At 45.6% G+C, this 20,102-nt stretch overlaps 3 protein-coding genes across 7 annotated transcripts in view; 1 reads left to right on the forward strand and 2 right to left on the reverse strand.

Annotated features, from left to right (window-relative positions):
* The first annotated feature begins 704 nt into the window (after window positions 1–704).
* Window positions 705–7,792, forward strand: PCSK1N (proprotein convertase subtilisin/kexin type 1 inhibitor). Of its 2 annotated transcripts, XM_088137817.1 has the most exons (4): window positions 705–878; window positions 3,821–4,416; window positions 5,888–6,083; window positions 7,553–7,792. In XM_088137817.1, the coding sequence occupies exons 1-4, from the start codon at window positions 828–830 to the stop codon at window positions 7,562–7,564; spliced, it is 855 nt and encodes a 284-aa protein (XP_087993943.1). In that variant the 5' UTR covers window positions 705–827; the 3' UTR covers window positions 7,565–7,792. The 2 variants fall into 2 exon arrangements, with proteins under 2 accessions (XP_087993943.1, XP_007422272.2); XM_007422210.4 differs by lacking the exon at window positions 7,553–7,792 and having other exon boundaries at window positions 5,888–6,783.
* Window positions 7,793–7,912: 120 nt separating this feature from the next.
* LOC103064666 (LHFPL tetraspan subfamily member 5 protein-like) lies at window positions 7,913–14,060 on the reverse strand. Its single transcript, XM_007422226.2, has 3 exons — window positions 13,605–14,060; window positions 10,420–10,662; window positions 7,913–8,180 (listed from the first exon to the last, which is right to left on the reverse strand). Exons 1-3 carry the CDS (start codon window positions 14,035–14,037, stop codon window positions 8,152–8,154), a joined length of 705 nt encoding a protein of 234 aa, XP_007422288.2. The 5' UTR covers window positions 14,038–14,060; the 3' UTR covers window positions 7,913–8,151.
* Window positions 14,061–18,431: 4,371 nt separating this feature from the next.
* HDAC6 (histone deacetylase 6) overlaps window positions 18,432–20,102 on the reverse strand; it is a 35,042-nt gene continuing 33,371 nt past the window's right edge. For all 4 annotated transcript variants that reach the window (XM_088137819.1, XM_025176847.2, XM_088137818.1 and 1 more), the window contains one exon: window positions 18,432–19,024. In XM_088137819.1, coding sequence (XP_087993945.1) covers window positions 18,956–19,024 — 69 coding nt within the window. In that variant the 3' untranslated portion in view covers window positions 18,432–18,955. The remainder of the gene's footprint in view (window positions 19,025–20,102) is intronic.

Consider the following 20,102-nt stretch of genomic DNA (forward strand, 5'->3'; position numbering starts at 1 on the left):
TCCTGTGTACTTTTAGGAAGCTGATAGAAATACAACTTTGTAGAGACAGCCTTTAATACTGCAAGAAGATTTTAGCTTTTCTCTTCCATCCCACCCACCCAGGCATAGAGGCTAGAGTCAGGGTCAAAACAGAAGTACAGAAAGTGCAACATGTTATACGTTTCGGAGCCTTTCCCACTTCTGAATGGAAGTGCTACCCAGACATCCCTTAACTGGCAGCTTGCAATTTTTATCTCTGGCCTCTTCTCTTTCCCAATTCCCTGACTTTTCTCCGAGGCAAAGAGTGATGAGACCAGCAGATTTTATACACCTTGACACTGCCCTGGGATGATGCCAGAAAAAAGAGAAAATGCTACTTTAACTCCAGCACAGCTAAGAACGACTTCAGCCTTTCTCATCCATGAGCTGGGGATGAGAATCCCATGGGGACAAAGCCGAAAAACTCACGTTGCCAGAGCATGTTTGTAGGGGCAAGCAGGGAAAAGGCCTCAAGCAGCCACCCACACCAGACTGTTCGGTGGGACTGCACTCTGCACGTGCTCAGGAGCAGTGCTTTTCGCACGTTCCAGGGGCAAGACACAGGCCACCACCCGCCTCCCTACCTTCCCGACCCCGTCTGCTTGCCCGCCGCACGCAGCTGCCGGGGAACTGAGTAATGGGTGTGGGCGGAGCCAAAGGCGGTAGGGCGGGGCTATTGGGCGGAGCTGTCGGCGCTGTCTGGCGAGGTGCGCTTGGCTGGTGCAGTCCGCGCTCGGCTCCGTTGTTCGCTTGCTGTCGCCGCCGCCGCCATCCGGGCAGCCTCTACCTCCCGGAGGGACTCGGGAGCGATGGGCCCGGCGCTGCTGCTCGCGCTGCTTTCGGGCCTCGGAGCCGCCAAGGTAGGAGATGCGAACTCAAACCCTGTGGCTGAGTCCAACACTTAGGCTGGCCGTGCGAACGTGACTGGCCCTAGGTTATGCATATCTGGGGCGCTGCAGGCAAGGAAGCCGCGGGTGGAGGGGCTTATACGATATGTAACCCATGCTTTAGTTGTAGGCTAACGAATGGTTTCTCTTTTGTTTCCCTCCATACGGGGGTTAGCAGCCGTCCCTAGTTTGTGGCTTGGCTTCCTTACTTGAGTCATCTGTCAGCCTCTTTGTGGCGCACCTATTTTCCTGCCTTTCTAACATGCGCCTGTCCGGATTGCCAGGATTTGATCTGGTGGATTCGGGGGGATGAACGGTAATAAAATAAAGTGGAGCACTGCTTGATGGTCTGTAAGCCACGACTCCCCAATTCAGAGCGGGGCTCAATAGAAGACCCAACCAAGGAACACTTTGGGGCTGTGATGGGTATCTGAAGGAGCAGTCCTGATTTTTCAAAGGAAGGAGGAATTGTGGAAGACCATGTGGCATTCTACTTATAAAATGAAGATTTGTCTGATGCTTCTGTTCAAGCACTTTCAAACAGCAAAGGACATCTGGCTGCCCTTGTGTGTGTATGTGTGTGTGTGTGTGCATGCATGCATATTTGTTGTAGGAAAGCATAAAACACCATGAATCATGCATGCCTGTTTTTCACCCACCTACCTAGAGAAGTCACTGTTGTATACATTTGTGTAAGTGATTCACACATATGCCTACGAGAAGCAGCTGTGTATGTTTTATAGGACTGCTGAGTGTGGGGTACTTGTGGGTGGGAGGGTAAGTAAGATTTGCAAATTGTCTGTGTGGCTGTGCCAGGATTGAACTATGTGGGGTGTGTGCAAAAGAATGATGCAAAGCATGATACAAGTGCACATGAGTGCAAGAAGGGTGAGCATGTTATTGGGCATTAAAGGGGTGCAAAATGTGAATACGTCTGACTTTTATGGAAGGGGTGTGACAAGTGACTGTGTAAAAAGCATTGTGTGTTAAAAGGATTGGGTGGATATGTTTCCCTGATGAGGGTAGGGTGTCTGGGTGTGCTCACAGAAAGGTGCTTGTTGTTGTAAAAGAAAGGTGCAGCATGGAATACATATGTGTGATGGAGACACAAGAAGACATGTACCCAAATGCCGTCATGGATGCTTTATGTAAGCTCTGAGTCCCTTGCCACCATCCCTGCTCCAGGCGTCTTGACTGATTCATCGTGGCCTGGGGGACTGGGATGGCTGAAAACAAAGGCAGAGGCAAATGGGATGCTGAGGGGTAGCAGAACATCAGCTTGAGGCATGGAAGGCTAACTAGTGCCCTGAAAGGTCAGGGCCACATTTTATTTAACCATGCAATTCTTTGAGCACCTACCCAAGATTTCCTAATCACCCCCCCCACCCCCGCCAGTGGGTGTGTGACTAACCCTGCAGGAGGACTGCAGAGCTCTTTGGCAACCTCACCAATTTCTATATACTTCTCTGCAGAGATGCCCGCCTGTCCCTTTTGGAAAAGAACTTCCTTCCCCATTCTCCCAGATGCTCTCGGCCCTGACTTTTTTCCTCTTCATTCCTGCTGCTGGGGCTCGAGTTAATTTTTCTGTTTGCTATTTAATCCCTACAAATAGGTATATGAGAGGGCCATTTCTTTTATTTTCAAAGGTTTCGAGGGTTTGTGGTAACTTTGGAAGAATCTAATCAGACTTGTGCAGAAAATTGGACAACTGAATATAGAGACAAAGATGATAAGAATGATGAGTGGTAATCTACCATAATCAGTTGATCAGAGGAGAGTCTGTTCTTCATAGATCATATTGATATGTTTTGAGCTGAATCAGGCTATATCTGTGTAAATGGTTTATATGTGTGTGTGTGTGCGTGTGTGGAGAGAGAAAAAGAAAGAGAATGGTTAATAAGATTAAGTATGTCCCCACTATCTTACTGTATTTGTGTTTGTTTTAAGCCTTGATAACATCCACAGAACTTCAGTTGCAGGGCTGCTCATAAGTAGTATAATAAATAAACAATATACCTCAGTCTGGGACAGTCGGTCTTCATCACAATGACCAATTAAAAATGGTTAACAAAAATTAGCTTGTGCTACGCAAACACTTACCATTATTTTGAGTGGACAAATAGGATCTCTGACATCTATCCCTTCTCCCCGAATGCTATGGCATTTGAGACAGAAACTAATGTACTGAGACAAAGCTTTTGTTTCTGATAAACATTCCTATGATTGTATGTCACTACAAATGTTAGAATGAGCCAACTATTATCTATTATGTATGGGGGGGGAAATGAGAGTGGATTTTTTCCCCTAAGATCTTGAGGTGTCTGTCTGTCTATCAATGTTTCTATCCATCCATGCATCCATTCTTCTATTTATTTATACAAAATTAAATACATCCAGTTCCATTTTTCCATTTTCTACTGATCAGTTGTGATCCGGCTGCTGGGTCCAATAGCTCTTGTTCTGACCTACTTCAGGAGTATAAAATAAGGATGGAAACTCATGCCATCCTAAGCTCCTTGGGGAAGGACAGAATTAAAATATATGTCTCTGTGTGTGTGTGTGTGTGTGTGTGTGTAAAACAAGGGTAAAAATAAACAATACTGATTCATTGCAACAAGCAAATTAAATGTTCTTCTCTGGTGAAATCAATGAGATTTAAAAGTGCTTTGCTTTGATTAGATTAAAGCTTTCCTTTATTTTTTATTAAACTACTTGTGTGTTCAGCTACTTACAGTTTGATAGGGGTTTTTTTCTTGTTGTTTCATATTGATTTGTAGTGAATCCATTGCCAAAGACCCAGCTACGAGTCTACAGCAAGGATGATCTAATATTGGCTTCCCTGCCTGGCACCAGCCTGATTTCTCTCTGTCCATATTTATTAACTTCCTGTCAATCACCTTCCCTGTTTCTTGCAGCCTCTGCCCACCACAGGCAGCTCCCACGGAGGGGTGAATCCTAACCTGTCAGGGGGGGTCCGGCGGGTACGCCGTGAGCTTCAGGGGGCACCATATGAGGCTGTTGAGACCGCCTTGGCCAATGAAGTATATTACCCGGAACTGGTTCAGCTGGCTGCCCTGGAAAGGGCCATGTCGACTCCGGGGGGCCAGCTGCAAGAAGATCACTTCACCCAAGCCTTGGAGCGAGCGTTGGCTTCTTCCGGGAACCAGCTGGCCGACGAGCGCATGGCCCAGGCCCTTGAAAGAGTGGTGTCCCCACCTAGCAACCAGTTCCAGCCAGACAAGCACCTGGCACTTGCTTTGCAGCGCCTCCTTCAGGATGGGCATCGCCGGGACCAGGAATCTGTCTACCTGGCAAATCTACTGAGGCTGTGGGATGAAGCAAAGGGGGCGACCTTGTACCCCGAGTATGATGAAACTGGCCTGCCAGGTGGCTCCTCTCCACCCAGAGCACTGCCAAATCGCTATTGGGCCCCTGAAGGAGGTTTCGAACCCCAAGAAGAGCTGGGCGCAGAGGAGGAAGCTGCTGGAGAGGTGGACCCCGAGATGCTAAGGTAGCCAGAGATGAAAAATCAGGGTTTGCTTTGAATTAGGAATTAACTCTCAGTGTTCAGAATGCCGCCGTTGAGCTGTGCAATATAGAAAGTAGAGTGGGATTTCATTTTTCACTGCTGAGTAAAATCAAGCCATTCTCAAAATGGTCTTTCAGAGAGCGGTTCACAAAGGAAGCTTCAGTACATGAAAGAGGAGTTTTTCAGACTCCCTCCTCTTGTTTGCAGCTCCTCCTCCTGTCCTGTCCTGGGGAATCATCAGTTCTTTGGAACAGATTTTTGAGAGAGGCAGTTGCTGCAGAGGGAAGAGAGGAGCGCTAATTATTCTCCCACCTCCAATCTCAGAAGACTTTCCTGGATCATAACATTTCCATCAATAGAAAGATACTTTGGATCAGCATGATTATATTCAGGTTTCTTACTTTTTGCTTAGACCTGTGAATTTTTGCTTTGACCTATAAATCTCAGGTCTGGGTAAGTTTAGGAAGCCTTTTTCCTGTGAATTTCTGTGCAGCAAAGGGTCCCTTGAGATTTTCTAGGGCACATGCAAAGGGATAGCAGTTAAGGCAAACTGTTTTGTGAAGCTGCTCCAACAGAACTGACCTCCTTGTGCTTCTGGAGCCCCCAAGCTGGGCAAGACTCCCCCTTGGTATGGCCATGAGAAGTGCAAAGACCTCTCCGGAGAAAAGTCAGACTTGGGCAGTGGGTTCATGGGTCAAACTGGATGTGGGAACTGCAGAGAGCAGACCCTTTTCAGCTCACAGTAAAGGTATCACTGAAGAGCTGGTCTGTTTGCCCCTTTGCACACATGCAGACATTTCCACCCATGCTGGTCCTCTCCATTACTGAGGCTCCACCTGCATTGCAGACAACCACACCATATTAACGGACAGCTGTTTCTTCACTGATGTCACAAGTGTGATTTGGAGAAGGGAAGGGTTGATCCCCAGCGATCACAGATTCAGTTCTCCGTGTGAATGCATCAGCTTAACAGGGAAAGGATCTACACTCTCAGTCCTGGCATACATCCTCACTATACTCTCAGTCCTGGCATAAATCCTGGGGATTTTCCTGGATTCTGTTGTTGGGAAGGCCAGTTGGAGGGAAGAGCTGGGATTTGTATCTGCTTCTATATTGGGAATTATAACAACTTTTGAAAGGAAGGTGGGAAGAAGTTGCAAGGCCTTCTAATGTGTTGGAGTTTTGTTTCGTTTTCCTTGGCTCAGGGTGATGTGTGAACATAGCTGTTGCAGTTGGTAAACCATGGTTTATATCTTAGAGTATGGCAGGAGCACATCATAGCCTTTTCGATAAAAGCCATGTTTAATAGATCGTAGCTTAGCCTGAAATATAAACTGACCGAGTCTGCAGATCAACATCTACTCCTGTTTCCTGCAAAAGATTCTTGCAGATTAAAACGGGGGCATGGGTGGGTTGGTAAGCCCCCAATTCTGTCTTTCCCTGTCTTTTGCAGGTATCTGGTTGGCAGGATCCTGTCAGGAGCAAACAACCTGTCCTCGCAGCGCCTCTCACTGGCCCCCAGACGCCTGCGTCGTGCTATCTTTGATGGAGGAGACCTACCTGAACCCCCCAATCTTCTGCGGGTCAAGCGTCTTGGTGGGGAGAGTGGGGACGAGCTACAGCGAGTCAAGCGGACAGAAGGAGAAGGGGTGGGTGGGAGAAGGAGTATGAGCGGGGGCACCCAGAGGCTTCGGTATCTCCCTGAATAATGTGAATTGGTTTCTGTGAAAAGAAAACTTGGGGAGCCACCTTGCTGATGAGCCCCCCCCTTTGAATGTCAATGGACTGTGAGTGACACCTCGTGTTCTTTCCTGCCTCTGTCCTACCTGTGACCCCAAAATACTGGGAAGGAAGGGGGATAACCATGGACTGGGATCCCCAAATCCTAATTATGTTCTATAAAGTGTGTGCAGGGGAGGGGGGCTTTTCTCTTCATGGACCTTTTCAGTGCCCTGGAAGAAAGCTCTTCAGCTAAGGAGTTGGTTTTTCATTGATGGTTAATCCCCACCTCCCTCTGAAGCCAGAGCTAGTTATCACTAGCCTCATCCTTCTCACATCTTGGCTTTTTAAAAAAATGTGGCTTAAACAAACTTTCAGCCCCCCAATCTTCCAACTGCCTTAATATTCCTCCTTCATCAATGCTGCCTCTCACCCCTTCCTCCCTGTTTCCACCTGCTTGTTTCTGTCTGGTTTGTAAAACTCCTTGTGTTCAACCCTCCTTGGCCTACATAAACACCAATGCTGCCCTTGCTGATTTGTTGCCATGTTCAATCATGCTTGTGGCCAGAGTTTTAGTGTTGATGAATTACTGAATAAAAAGTCCCACCAGGTATTTTATTGTAGCAGTGGTCTTGTTCGTGTCATCCTATGGAAAATCCGTACTGTGGGAATGCACAACTTGAGGGCCCCAACACCACATATAACTCTGGGGAGCCTTGGATATGGTCCTCAGTGCCCCTCCAGAACTTGCCATGAAATTGTAATTTATAGAATGATGAAAGAATGATATGCATAGGAAGGCATCATATTTCCTATATTTAGTTAATTAACCTTCAGTCATTTTACTTCCAGCCATGCCTACATTTTGGAGTGTGGCCTCCACCTTTTTACTCAAAAGGGTAACCAAGTTTGAAAGAAGTTGGGCACCTAGGGCTTGGTGAAGAGAGACCATTACCCTTAGCTCCACTCTGGGGCCCTTATTCCCATCAATATTAGAAATAAGCAGATAGATCCAGGCAGTAAAGCTAACCAAAATATAAACCTAAGAGTTATTTCAATATTTTGGGTTTCCCCAGACATTCCTGTTTACTAGGCCCTTTGGTGAAGAAAAGGGATGGGGGTGGGCAGGGGGGAAACCCTTACACTGGGATTTGAAGCCATGTCTAAGAAGGCCTAGAGGGTACTATCAGAATAAAGAGGTTGGTGTTGAATGAACAATCTGCCTCTGAGCCTTCAAAAGTCAAGAATCTTCAAAAAATGGTGTCTATATCAACCTATATTGGTATTTTGCTAGTAGGTACTAGCCTTAAACGAACAAGAGGTTCTGACATGAGGTGACAATCAATCCACAGGGCACGATGAGTGTAAAACTGCTGGAACTCATTTTGTTCTCTTCCAGATGTCATATTGAATGAGGAGTTCAGTACTACCATGAACATCACAGAGTCACCTCCTTGAGTGATACACCTTCTCCCCAACTCTTTTCATGTCATAGAAGACTCTGACAGCAAACAATATCAGGAATCAGGAACTTTTTGGGAACTGGGTACCTTTTCCTTTTTAATGTTTTTTCATCTGACAAAGGCCATAGGAATTATGGCAGATATGTGACAATATCACTCAGTAGATCTGGAACGTTCTGCCCTTTGTTTCATCTTTTGGGTGGGGGGGAGCTTGGGGATTATTTTAAATACTAAAGTTTAAACCTGTTGATGGGTTGACCTACTGTCGTTTCCTGCTGTAATTTATTATTTGTTGCCAAATTTTGGCTGTGTGACATTTGGAGAACTGCAAAAAAATAGTATTAGGAGGCCATACATTGCCTGTGAGCCTCTGGTTTTCCATCCCTGAATGAGAAAAAAGGTTTTGCAAACATTTTCAAAAATTCATGGAAGATACTAATACGACACCATTATACTATCGTTTTCTAAAATTTATTGCCATGGGTACAGCAAAAGCATGATGTATCCACCTCTGAAGAATGTCTGCTGGTTGGAATCAATCTGGAGTCAGCGCTGAGGTCACACCTAGGCACATACCACAAGCAGAAAAGGGGGAAATTATAAGATACTTTCTAAAATCTGTGATGCCCAAGACATTTGGGTTCTTGAAGCAAAGTCCAGCTTCTCCACTCACTCCCCCTAAGGTAGCATTAAAAAAGTCTGTTTCAAGCATGGTGGACACTTGTGGGGCAGAAAATGGTGGGCAAGCAACCAGCCAGGCACAAGTGCTTCATTCATTTCCTGGAATGTGTTTTCTGAATGTAATTACACTTCTTTAAAAAATGTGCCGGGCGTGATGTTTTGTCCTCCCCCTTGGCCCCTTTGTGTGTGTGTGTGCGTGTGCGCGCTTGCGCGAGTGCGCACCTTTCAAAATGTATTATGTTGAAGAGGAAAGGGAATATTGAAAACCTGGGAGTTGCAGTTTTATCTGTCTTGAGGTCTCTTCTGACGTTTCTGGGTTTACAGGCAAACGTTAAACCAGCACTCTCCAACCGAGGGTCCCCCAGATGCACTGACTTTAACTGTCATCATGCTTGAATTATAATTAACCTTGCAGTGTAAGGTGTTTTTCTGGCACTTTGAAGCATTACACACCAGTCTGTCAGTCATGTGAGCTTCCCACATCCGACCTTGTGAGCAGGGCACTCCGCACACCTGAGGGATGCCAACATCATGTTCTCTAACCTTAATAGGTCTTTTTTGGTAGACACAGCAGCAACGTTTTAAATGAGAACAAAATGGAGCCATTTTAATTTCCTATAATTGTCCTATAATCCTATAATTTCCTATAATGTCCTATAATTGTCCTGTAATATATATTATATAATATATAATTTATAATAATTAAAAATTGTAAAAATAAAGATAAAAGCTAACTGAAACTAATATAGAATAAAGAAAAGAGAGAAGAAAAAGAAAAAGACAAAACCAAAAGTACAGAAAAAAGAAAAAAAGAAAGGAAATTAACAATATGAGCCAGTTTGGTCTAGAGGTGAAGGCACCAGGCTAGAAAGCAGGAGACGGTGAATTCTAGTCCAGCCTTAGGCATGAAAGCCGGCTGGGTGACTCTGGGCCAGCCTCTCTCTCTCAGCCCAACTCACCTCTCAGGATTGTTGTGGGGAAAATAGGAGGAGGAAGGAGTATTAGGTATGTTTGAGGCCTTGAGCTGTTTATAAAAAATAATAAAGGGATAAAAAAGCTATCTATCTATCTATCTATCTATCTATCTATCTATCTATCTATCTATCTATCTATCTATCTATCAACAGCAGTTATAAGTGTAAATTTACCTCTTACTCTATAGTTACAACATAACTCTTTTTTCTAGTTTTTTTTAAATATTCAAAACTATAAATCAAAAATTCATTTTTTTCTGTTTCACGCAAAAAGTCTATAAGGGGTTTCCAGTGAGCAAAAAAGTAGATTGTGTCATTTCTCTAATCAAAGAGGTCAATAATTTCCTATAACTGTCCTGACATGTGGCAAAATGGAAGATTCAAGACCAGCAGCTGGGTGTTTGTGTGTATGTGAATTTCCCAACTGCTTATCATTCAAACAAGCCCTAAATGGTATACAGTTGTATGCATATATGTTTGAGTAAGCTTCACTAACCTGTTGATGTCAGCTTTGGAGATAAACAATACCTAGGATGATCATATCTGGGCTGCAGAAGATCAGTGACATCAGGCAGAAAACTCAAATTCTTTGTTTTGATCAAATGATTCTATCAAATCTGGATTTTTTCAGCCCAGCTCTATTAGCCCTAACATACCTCACAAATCAAGGCTAATACATGCCCACCCTGAACAAGTTAGTTTAGGCATCCCATCGAAGCCAAAAGGGTGGTAGGTGAGACAAATCCCTGCCCAAACCATTTGGGCACAAGAGCAGAATATTTTGGTATCTCTTCCGAAGACTAGCAGAAATTGCAGAAGACCCAGATTTGCAGCTCTCCGTTTTTTAGGGAATCTCTGTGCAGAGTTTGTATTCTTTGGGAACAAATGGGTATTTTTAGCATTCTGCACGTGTGAGAGAAAGGGAGGGATGCTTTGAAGATGTAGAAAGAATGCACTTCGGTCATGATCAGAAAACCAGTGGCAGGGCCAGTTCCAATCCCAGTTGCATCTGGGTGTCTCATTGCCCGTAACTAAGCAACAGCTCACGTGGCTGACAGTCCGGCCCCTCGAGCAGCTGGGCTTTGCGGAAGCCTCCATTGGCTCCACTGGTTACCAAGACGGGGGGCACAGGATGTGCCGATGCTTACCTCTTCCCTCTCGGGGTGGTGTGTAGCCCGCAGGCAAGAGAGCATCCTGCCTGTTTCCCAGCACAAAGGCGAGGGTGGCCAGAACCAGCGCATCAGCGATGCCCAGCAAGGCGAGAGTAAAGGCCCAGTGGATCGAGCAGGTGCCCAGGGTGTAGCTCCTGGCCTGGGGCCCACAAAGAGCCCTCACCTCTGGCGCTCCCCAGCCGTCTGGGAAGACCAGGCAGCCAAGGGCCTGGCAAGTCGCTGTGAGACAGAGAGATGGGCAGACAAAGAGGGAGGGGGGACAGAGACAGAATTAATGGAGTCCTGGCTCCCATACAGGCACGTGCTGTAGAAGGCAAAGCCGCTGACTTTTCCCAGCCTTGATGTCCTTCTCCTCGGGGCTCTGTTCACAGGACATGCTTAAGTAGGTCAAGAAAAGAAGGAGTGCATTAGGCAAACATGAAAACACAGCGCTGGAGAAGGAGAAAGTTGGTTTCCACTCAAGGGACCCCCCCCCCCCCCAGTCAGCCATGGAGACCAAACATGAGAAAGAGGCTTCCATTAGGGTTACTCTTCTCTCCCTGCTTCTGCACTGACCCCAGAGGTGGGAGTGTAAAACAGCCCTGCAAAAATAGGTCTCAAACTCTGCCTCTTTGGGATGCTCACCTTCCACCCATAGGCATAGGGAAAGGGGAGGTGGCAGAATAAATCTCCCCCCAACCTGCATCCATTATGGCTCTGACCCCATTAGGATACTACAGATTTCTATTTTATTTTATACATTGTCCACCTCTCCCCCAACCTGGCCTAGCCAAAACCAGGCGAAATACCACTAAATATGGCTGCTGTCAGGGTAACCGGAGCAGCTTCATATTTGGCTGATTGTCTCCTGCTGCTTTAACAAATATGTTGGCAGAAGAGTAAATGACCCTCAGATATATTCAGATTGTCCTCGTTTAGTGACCACAATTGGGACTGGCAACTTGGTCGTTAAGTGAAGTGTCTGCTGAGTGAAACTGCAACTGTGCTAAAGATCTTACTTCAGCTTTCCTTTGCTTTACAGACCTGTGATTGGTTGCAGAGTTACTTCTTCATCACCGTAGTAACTGCAAATGGTTGCTAAACGAGGCAGTCGCTAGGACTACTTGTACATCCATTACTAGGGCTGTGTAACCCTTCAGATTTGAAGGTTAAAAGGTATTTTGGAGCACAAGAGGATGCTTGCAACTTTTCCCAGCAGTTGCATCTTTTCCCAGGACTGGGTACCTGCTCTTTTCAGTAGAATCCCAGAAAAAAAAAACAGGTTGGTTGAAAGCAGGGATCCTCTAACTTTGCAGTGCTGTGACGCCTAGAAATTGTAAATGAATTGGTGTGATATCACCACTGCCACAAATACAACAAATTATTTCATTGGATTTTGGGTTGTGCAGAAAAGAAACGTACCATTTATTTTAATGATTGGATTTTAAGCTCTCTGTGAAAACTATGATAGAACTTTGCAATTTTATAAAATAAAAGCTTTTTATTGCAAATAAATAGCACCCCCATCATATTTACAACCGTATTTTGAACAAGGTTTGGCATAATTCCTGAAATCTGGATTTTATTTTTGAAAGAGACATTCTTGCGTTTCATTCCACATTTATCTTGGACCGATATTTGAAATGAAATAGAGAAGTCCAACTTTGCTGTTGCCTTGTATAGGCACAGTGGGAACATGTTTCAGTGGTGCTCCTGCTTGGTGTGCACAAGCCCCTCAAATTTTCTTGTGATCCTGTAGGGAGCTGTTACTGACAGTTTGAAAACCCTGGTTTATGGAGATGCCAAAAGTGCTACTAGCATGCCTCCATGCGCTCTGAAGTACCTTTTCCCCTTTGAATCTGAATTACTGCATGACCTTATCCAGATAGACCTCCTATCTTCTCTTCCAAGGTCGCATTTGAAAGGTAACAAAACTGGCCATTTACAAGTGCTCTGAGATCACCAGAAAGTTTTTGTTCCCCACAGAAAATGCAGGAAGATTGGCTTCAGTCTGTGGAATTCTCTATCCCAGCATTTCCAGGTTAAAGAGGTCTATGGAGGGTGCTGTGTCCAAAGGGCTCACAATTCTGAAGCCAGTGGAGAGAGAGAACTGGTTGCTTTTCAGTCTGATCAGTCTGACTGTGACCCAATACGTTTTGGCATTTCAGATGGACATCTATGGCACTATCCTCCTGCTAATTAATAAATGACACTGTCCGCCAAGAACTTCTCCTACCCTACCCTAATTGAAATGGATGAGACCTGCAGAGGAGCACTCTGTTCACTCAGGGCTGCATGTACTGAGCCCATAATTCAACTTCCCAAGGTCAGCACTCATTTCTAAACCAAGCCGGCACCTTTAATGCCACAAGAGATGCTCGACAATATGTGGGCGATGACTGCTAAAACCTAAAAGTGCAAACAAGCCCTGCATGTTTCCACATCCTTCCCTATTACTAAAAAAAAAAAAAATCAGGATACACCGCACAAAAAAAGTGAATACATCACACAGAAATAAAATTATGTACATTTGCACAGTTCACACCGGTTTCAGAGCTTAGCTTGTTTAGAATGGTGTCTGGGTTACCTGGATGCAGAACTGACTTTTGCTTTCTTAAAAAAACATTATGTCCTGCCCATGGATTATATTCTGCTTTCTCTGACTTTGCTAACTCCAAAGACTGGTCACTGGAACTTCTTTCACTCTTAATGCTGCTATTGCTGATAAAACCAGAAGAAGGTCCTCTAAGGAGAAAGGTCAGGTTTGCAATCTAGCTTGATGGAGATAGGATCCCTGATGGTGAAGGACATACAGGCTCACTCAGTGGTAAAGAACCATTTTCTCTCATTGCAGCAAGTGAAGAACAATCAGCATACTCAGGGACACTGGTGGAAGGGAAACATAACCCCTGCTTCTAAACATTCCCAACTATTCTGAATGAAGCCTGCGTGGTCGTGTCTTGGTTTGGCTATTCCTATCCTTGTCAAGAGACCAAACTTTGTGGTTTGTCTTCCAAATTCAACTGTCAAGCATACAGCATGGCTTGTGTTGGACCTGAGCCTCGGTAGCATCTCATTTTGCAAACTCTTCCCCCACCCCACTCCCACCCCACCCCCTTCCAAGTTTCTTCCTTTTATACATTGTGTTTTCAAAAATGACAGCCCAACCTGGATTCTCTCACCTGCTGAAAGCTGCTGCCAGGCACACACCTTGTAGACAGTCCCTGCACTGCAGACCCAGAAAAGACCCAGGGAGGCCACACTGCCCATCACCAACACCAGGGCCATCAGGACAAAGACAGCAGCTGCTTTGAAAGATGGGATGGGGGTTAGGGTGACCAAAGACCCCTCGCACTGGAGGACCCCATCCTGCTCCGTGCAGACTTGGTAGAGGCCGAAGGAGCCCACGGCGCTCACACTGGGGTCAGAGAGGGCTCCGGAGACTGGCAGCTGGTAGGTGAGGGGGGCTGTCTGCACCCATGCTGGCTGGATAAGCACCACCACCTCCAAGATGCCAAAGCAGAGGCTACAGCCAGCCCAGAGAGCACCCACCGCCCTGGCATTGCGCACAAAATCGGTCTGATAGAGGGCCGCTGCTTCTCGGGCTGCCAACATGGTCTGCGTCTCCTTTGAGGGCCTGCTGCAAGTGTCCTTCCCCAAGAAGCGCTTTTCTTTCCCTCTCCAGGGAGCCAAAGCCTACAAGCCTTCACTCCCGAAGCCAGTTGATGCACCCCTCCTCTGGCCACTCTCCTCTCCTCTCCTCTGCTCAGCTCCTCCTCCTCTGGGAAAAACCCAGCAGACCTCTGCTCCAGCAGCTCCACTTCTCCACCGAGTTGTTCAGGTTCTCCACCCGTAGAAGCTGTCAGGAGAGTCCCCCATTCCTTGCAGGGATCTCCTGGGGTGAGGATCGCTAAGCTCTTTTGCTCTGCAGTCGCAGCACTCCTCTGCTGATGGTGATGGAAGAAGGGGGGAGGGGGGAGGCGATGCTACATTCTCTCCTTCTCAAGATTGGCTTCCTTCTTTTGCAGGGTGCTGAGAGAGGGGGAAGGGAGTTGGTTTCTCTTCCCTCCCAACCTCATCACTCTCTAGCCTGCTTCTTACTTCTCCTGCCCTGGAGATAGAAGCAGCCACCTGGCCAAGCGCCCACTGGCCTTGCCCTTTCCTCTCCTTCCGTCTCCCTGAGCAAGAGCTGCTGGGAAGAAGGAGCAGGACTGGGCTCAGAGCATCTGCTGCCCGGTTCATCTTCCACGCAAGAGGATGGGTGCAGAGGTTCACCAGCTGCCCACTGCTAAATCATGCCCTGGCTTAGGAGAACAGGGAGAGGAGACGAAGGAAAGAGGAAGGAGACTTGGGTGGGGGTGGAGGGCAGAAACAGTGCCCCCTTTCCCTTAGCCACACCAGGCAGGCAAATGCCAGGGAAGGGATTAGAGCTTCCAGCAGGAGGCAGCAAACGCCTTTGAATAAAATAGACAAGTCCTTGGTTATCGATGCAGCCCATTGATCATCCAGAACTGCTGTATGGCATGTTGGCTTGCTGAAGCGGTGATTACCCTTGCCTGGACTATACCACTTCATACTCACGCGGCAGCTCGTGTGATACAACGTCACACGCAGAAGGAATAAGGGAGATGGGTCGCAGCTCAGCCATCCGCTGCCCTGCTATGAAAGAGCATTCAGCCAGCCGAGCCTTCTGCCAACACACACACACACACACACACACACATACACACACGCCAGTATAGATTCACCCACTGCAGTGAGAACTACACCTAAAGACTAGGTGCTATTCTACCTTGCAACTTTCTTCTGCCAGGAATTCAGAGGCGATGAGGTAGGTAGCACCTTTCTCTGCCACTTTCATTTGCAATGTAGAGATGATGAAGACGATTATGATAGCTCTTAAATACCTTAGAGGATTCTTGAACACATTGCTGTACCGAGAAATGCTTGGAACACTTTAAAGCTCTCTATACAACGAATATGAACTCTACTCCCTCTAGTGACTGGTAAGTGTCAGCAGAACAGGGGCACAAACAAGGCCCCTGAGAAACATACACGTTCAGGGAAAACGCGAGGTTTGCTGAATTCAAGAAAATTACCTCTATCATGGGAACAAACCTCTCCCTCCAAAGAGACCAGTAGGGACTAGGGCTGCTTGTAGGCACAGACTTCAGATGCCATATTGCTCAGCCCACCAGCATCTGAGATGCCCTTACTGTGTTTTCTCAAGGAAACAGGAGCTGTGTGTGCTACAGCAACTGAGCAGAGTGAAGAGAAGAACACAGGGAGGAGGAGGAGGAGGAGGAGGAGGAGGAGGCAAGAAGAAAAAAAAAAGGAGAAGAACAAAAGAAAATGAAATGCTGGGTAAAGGGCAAAATAAAGCTGAAATACATGTCGGGCATCCAATAGCATTGGCTGTAACCTTGGGAATTCTGCCTGTTGACAGATGTGACACTACTGTTTTTAGCTTGAAACTAAATTGAATCAACACTGCTAAAGTGATTCCCACTTGTAACATGTAAATTGAACTGCAGCTCCTTAAAGTTGGATGCGTCTGAAAATGTGTTTTGTATCTTTAGGCCTTCTAGTTTGTTGCATGACAATTCTACCGTACTTGCCAAAAAGGAAGTCCCACTGAATTCTCTGGGAGTTGCTTTCAAGCTGACATGTAGAGGACTACACTGCTCCTCCTGTGAACCTTAGTCCCCATTAACTCAGCATGGCATTTCTACCTTCTGCGTATATGCACACAAACACGTATGCATGCATTTATACAGAACAGCTATTAAGAATCAAAAGAACAATGTTGTTTCCTGAAATAAAGAGGTTAAAATACTATTCACGGATCAGGGCATGAGAAAAAGGCCCCATGTGTCTTCGGTATCTTAGTAAATATGCCAAATAGTTAGGGCCATGTATTTTTCTTCTACTGTGCTTTAATTTATACTGAATGCTGAATTGGTACACTGAATTAGTGATTACTTACCAGAACTCTACATATAGCCTGCCCATAGGCTTTCTAATCCCAATCCAAGGCAATGCTACAGAACATCACAAACTCAAGGCTATTTTCCCCCCCTCCTTTGCATCCTACTCTGATAATCAGGAAATGTCCCCATGGCTTATATATTATTCCAGTCTTTTTCCATAGGAAGTTTTCTGGGACCTGTATATTTTCTAGTGGCATCGCATAGCTGTTTTGAGCAGTTCAGTATTTGCCAGATAGGGAGAAGGAAGCAGAGGAATTAGGTTTGCTCTCCCGAATCTTTCCAATGGGCTAGAAGCAGAAGTAAAGGCAAAGCAACACAGAGATGCAAACTGGTCCAGGTTTCCAACGCTGGATCCTGCAAACAGACGCAATGGATAGCCTAGCAGTATATGCCAGAAAGAAAGGGAAGAAGATGCAGGGAAAGGGACTGATGCTTCCCAAATGACCTACGGATCCATCATGTGGTTGCTGTTGTTTTTCTTAGCATTTGTCCCTCAAAGTTGCAGAGCCTGCTAGTTTTTGCGCCATGCTCTCCTAGGTCTTACAGCAAAGTTATCAATGCATGATGTGACCAAGGGGTTTTGTTTATCAGCCAACTTGTTGCAGAGTCTGATGCGGATCAGGGCTGAGAGGAGGTAACTGGCCCAAAATCACTCAAGTAATTTCTATGCCTAAGGGAAGACTAGAACCTGGATTTCCCTACTCCTTGTCCAGCACCTTTACCAATATACCACGTAGACTCTCATCATTGGGCATACAGTATCATACTTTTCCAAATTTATACATATTATAGGAAATTGTGAAGAAGTAGGTACTGGCAGAAAGTGAGGACACTATAAACTCAGCATGGCAGCCCGCAAGCTGAGCCGAATCCTGGGATGGAGACAGATCGGTCTCACCCCCAAAAGCTTAACACTGCACCTCTCTCCGCTGAGATCCCCCTAAGTTACACCCACGTACAGCAATTCCAAGCAGGAGCACTTTATTTGAATTACAAAGATTACAAATCAGGCAGAGAAACATACGCAAACATTTTTTTTTCAGTGGAGGCTACAATCCAACTAAATTCTCAAGTTTCAGTATCAACCCTCTCTCCATCTTCAGATCAACCTTATAATAGCCATACATCCCCCTCCCCACAAATCCACCAGGGCCGGCCCTGGAAAATGATGCACCCTCAAGTGGAAGATGATGAGCTTCTTTCACACACACAGTGAGCCCTTCCCAGCCATCTTTTCTTCTTGCCACCCTCCCCCATTAACTCTTTTCAACACGTATCCTTTTCCTCCATCAGCTTTCAGAGCATGAAGCAAATTGGTCCTGTCTTGATGTTTTGGACATGCCATCAATCCTAGCTAACTTAATTAGCTAAGGATGACGGGAGCTATAAACTAAACAGCACCACATTGGCCACCCTTATTTAAAGGCTGGGTGTGCCGTCTTATTTTACCAGTTTAAAGCTTTTCCTCCTGACCACTTTTTAGCTTGATAGAAGAGAAGCTTTAAGGCTTTCATACTGCAGACCTAAACCACTCCACCCCCTAGCTCTGCCACCTTGCAACTTTGGAAGTGGCCAGGGAGTCCAATGCATGCTTCCCCAGTCATTTGCCAAGGACAGAAACTCACCCCTAGGGAAGGCCATCCTGCTCCTTGCTTAACAAGCCAACTGCACCAACTTATTTCCAATACAGCAATCAAGGCCCAATTCTCACATTCCCTTTTGCAGCAGGCTCATTCTCATTTTTATCTGCAGAAAACAACGTGCGCATAAACACAGTGCTTGCCATGGTAATTCAAATAACAACTTTCTAGGAGCGTCATGATTCAACATAAACAGTGGTTTTGCTGTCATGGCTCAGGTCAACTTGCTTCATGTGGAAACTGCTGTTTCCCTTTCTTGCTTTTACCTATACATGCATATACACGGTCTGAAGTCCAAAATGTGAACTCAGTCTTAAAATTATAATGTAGATTCTTAACAAGGCTAGACCAACGTCTGGACTGACCGCTTGTCACATCCTACTCTAATCTCAAGGGAAACACCCTTTCTCTCATTCACTCCAATGCCCTGCACATTACTTTAAAATCAACATAGGCTTTTTCCAACTGAGCAAAAAAATCACTATAACATGGAGGAGAGATGATTTAGAGGAATATACAGTAATATGAAGGGAAATGCAGTCTTGCACAATCAGACACTCGAAAAGTGAGCCCCTTGCCCCTTTAGTAAAAAGAAAATTGGCACTGGAGTTTCTTCAGCATGGAAGAAAGTGAAGTACTTCTGATCGGAAGCAAAGATATCCTTAACGCACTAACATGTGATTCTTCCCCTTCATGGAATGGACCAGAAGGACGTTCTTTGTTCTAGCGGAAGCAGTGAGGGTGCTGGTGCTTGATTGGTGGCTGCTGGTGGCATTGCAATTGATGATTGCTGGCTATTTTTGGCACAAGAGCCCTTTAAGCCTCGGATTCACTTCAGTGAGGTCAAATGATGGTTGATTGTGCTGCATTCAGTCTTAGGACTTCCCTCTGAACAAAGTCACCTTAGGAAGGCAGGTGCATGTCCACTCCAAACTTCAGCTTGTGGGCCTGGCACTTGGCTTCAAGAAGGACCTGAAGAAAAAGAAACTCACACTGATCATCAGTAATTGGATTTGGCCATCTACCCTGTGTTTTTTCCTTTATAGGTAGCCCTGAGGTGAGGTGTCATTTGACAGCACCCGATTTTACAACCTTTTTTGCCGCAGTCATTACGCGAATCACAGAGTTCCCCACTGATTTTGCTTGTTAGAAACCAGCTGAGAAGGTTGCAGATGGCAATTGTATGACCCCGGGATGCTGAGCTGCTGGTTGCCAAGTGCCTGAATTTTGATCACATGACCATGGGGATGCTGTGATGGGCATAAGTGTGAGGACTGGTCGTAAGTCACCTTTTTAGCACTGTCGTAACTTCGAACAGTCACTAAACTAATAGTTGTAAGTTGAGGACTACCTGTACTGAGACTAATTTAACCCTAACCCTAATATAACAGTCATACCATTGGTAAAATGGAAGCTGAGAGATAGAGCTGTGCATTGGTGAGAGTGCTGAATTCACACAGAGGAGCTATTATATTTCAATTATTTTTTATTATTACTTATTTCATATATCGGTCCCAAGAAAGTTACTAGACTTGAGTTCAAAACCTGTTCTAACGTTACCCTCCCAATTCAACCTTGCTCCATACATCAAGCCAAGGGACAACTGCAAGCAGCTTGCTTTACATGCTTCCGCCAGAAGGAACACTCATCAAAACTATGCAGTTCAGAACTACTGCTTTCCATTTCCTCCTTCCGCCCCAACACAATGTCCAGAAGGAATTTTTCCCTTGGATTACAGTAGCCAGAGATTTATTCCCTCCTTCCATAGCAGCCATTCTTGCATATCTATCTATCTATCTATCTATCTATCTATCTATCTATCTATCTATCTATCTATCTATCTATCTATCTATCTATCTATCTATCTATCTAATTTGTATGGCTGCCCATCTCACAAAAAAGTGACTCCGGGCAGCATACAACACTTAAATTCTGACTCTTACACCAAGATAAACAAAAGCCTATGCTATGTCCCATGTTATTTGGCCCTTAGCACTATGAATTTGTTGGCACACAGAAGTTTAACTCAGCTGTGTTCAGTTTGTACCCA

The sequence above is a fragment of the Python bivittatus genome, unplaced genomic scaffold, assembly GCF_059951505.1.
Source record: "Python bivittatus isolate LINGU-HERP-01145 unplaced genomic scaffold, Pbiv_v1 ctg000220_np1212, whole genome shotgun sequence".
In the NCBI taxonomy this organism is placed as follows: Eukaryota; Metazoa; Chordata; class Lepidosauria; order Squamata; family Pythonidae; genus Python; species Python bivittatus.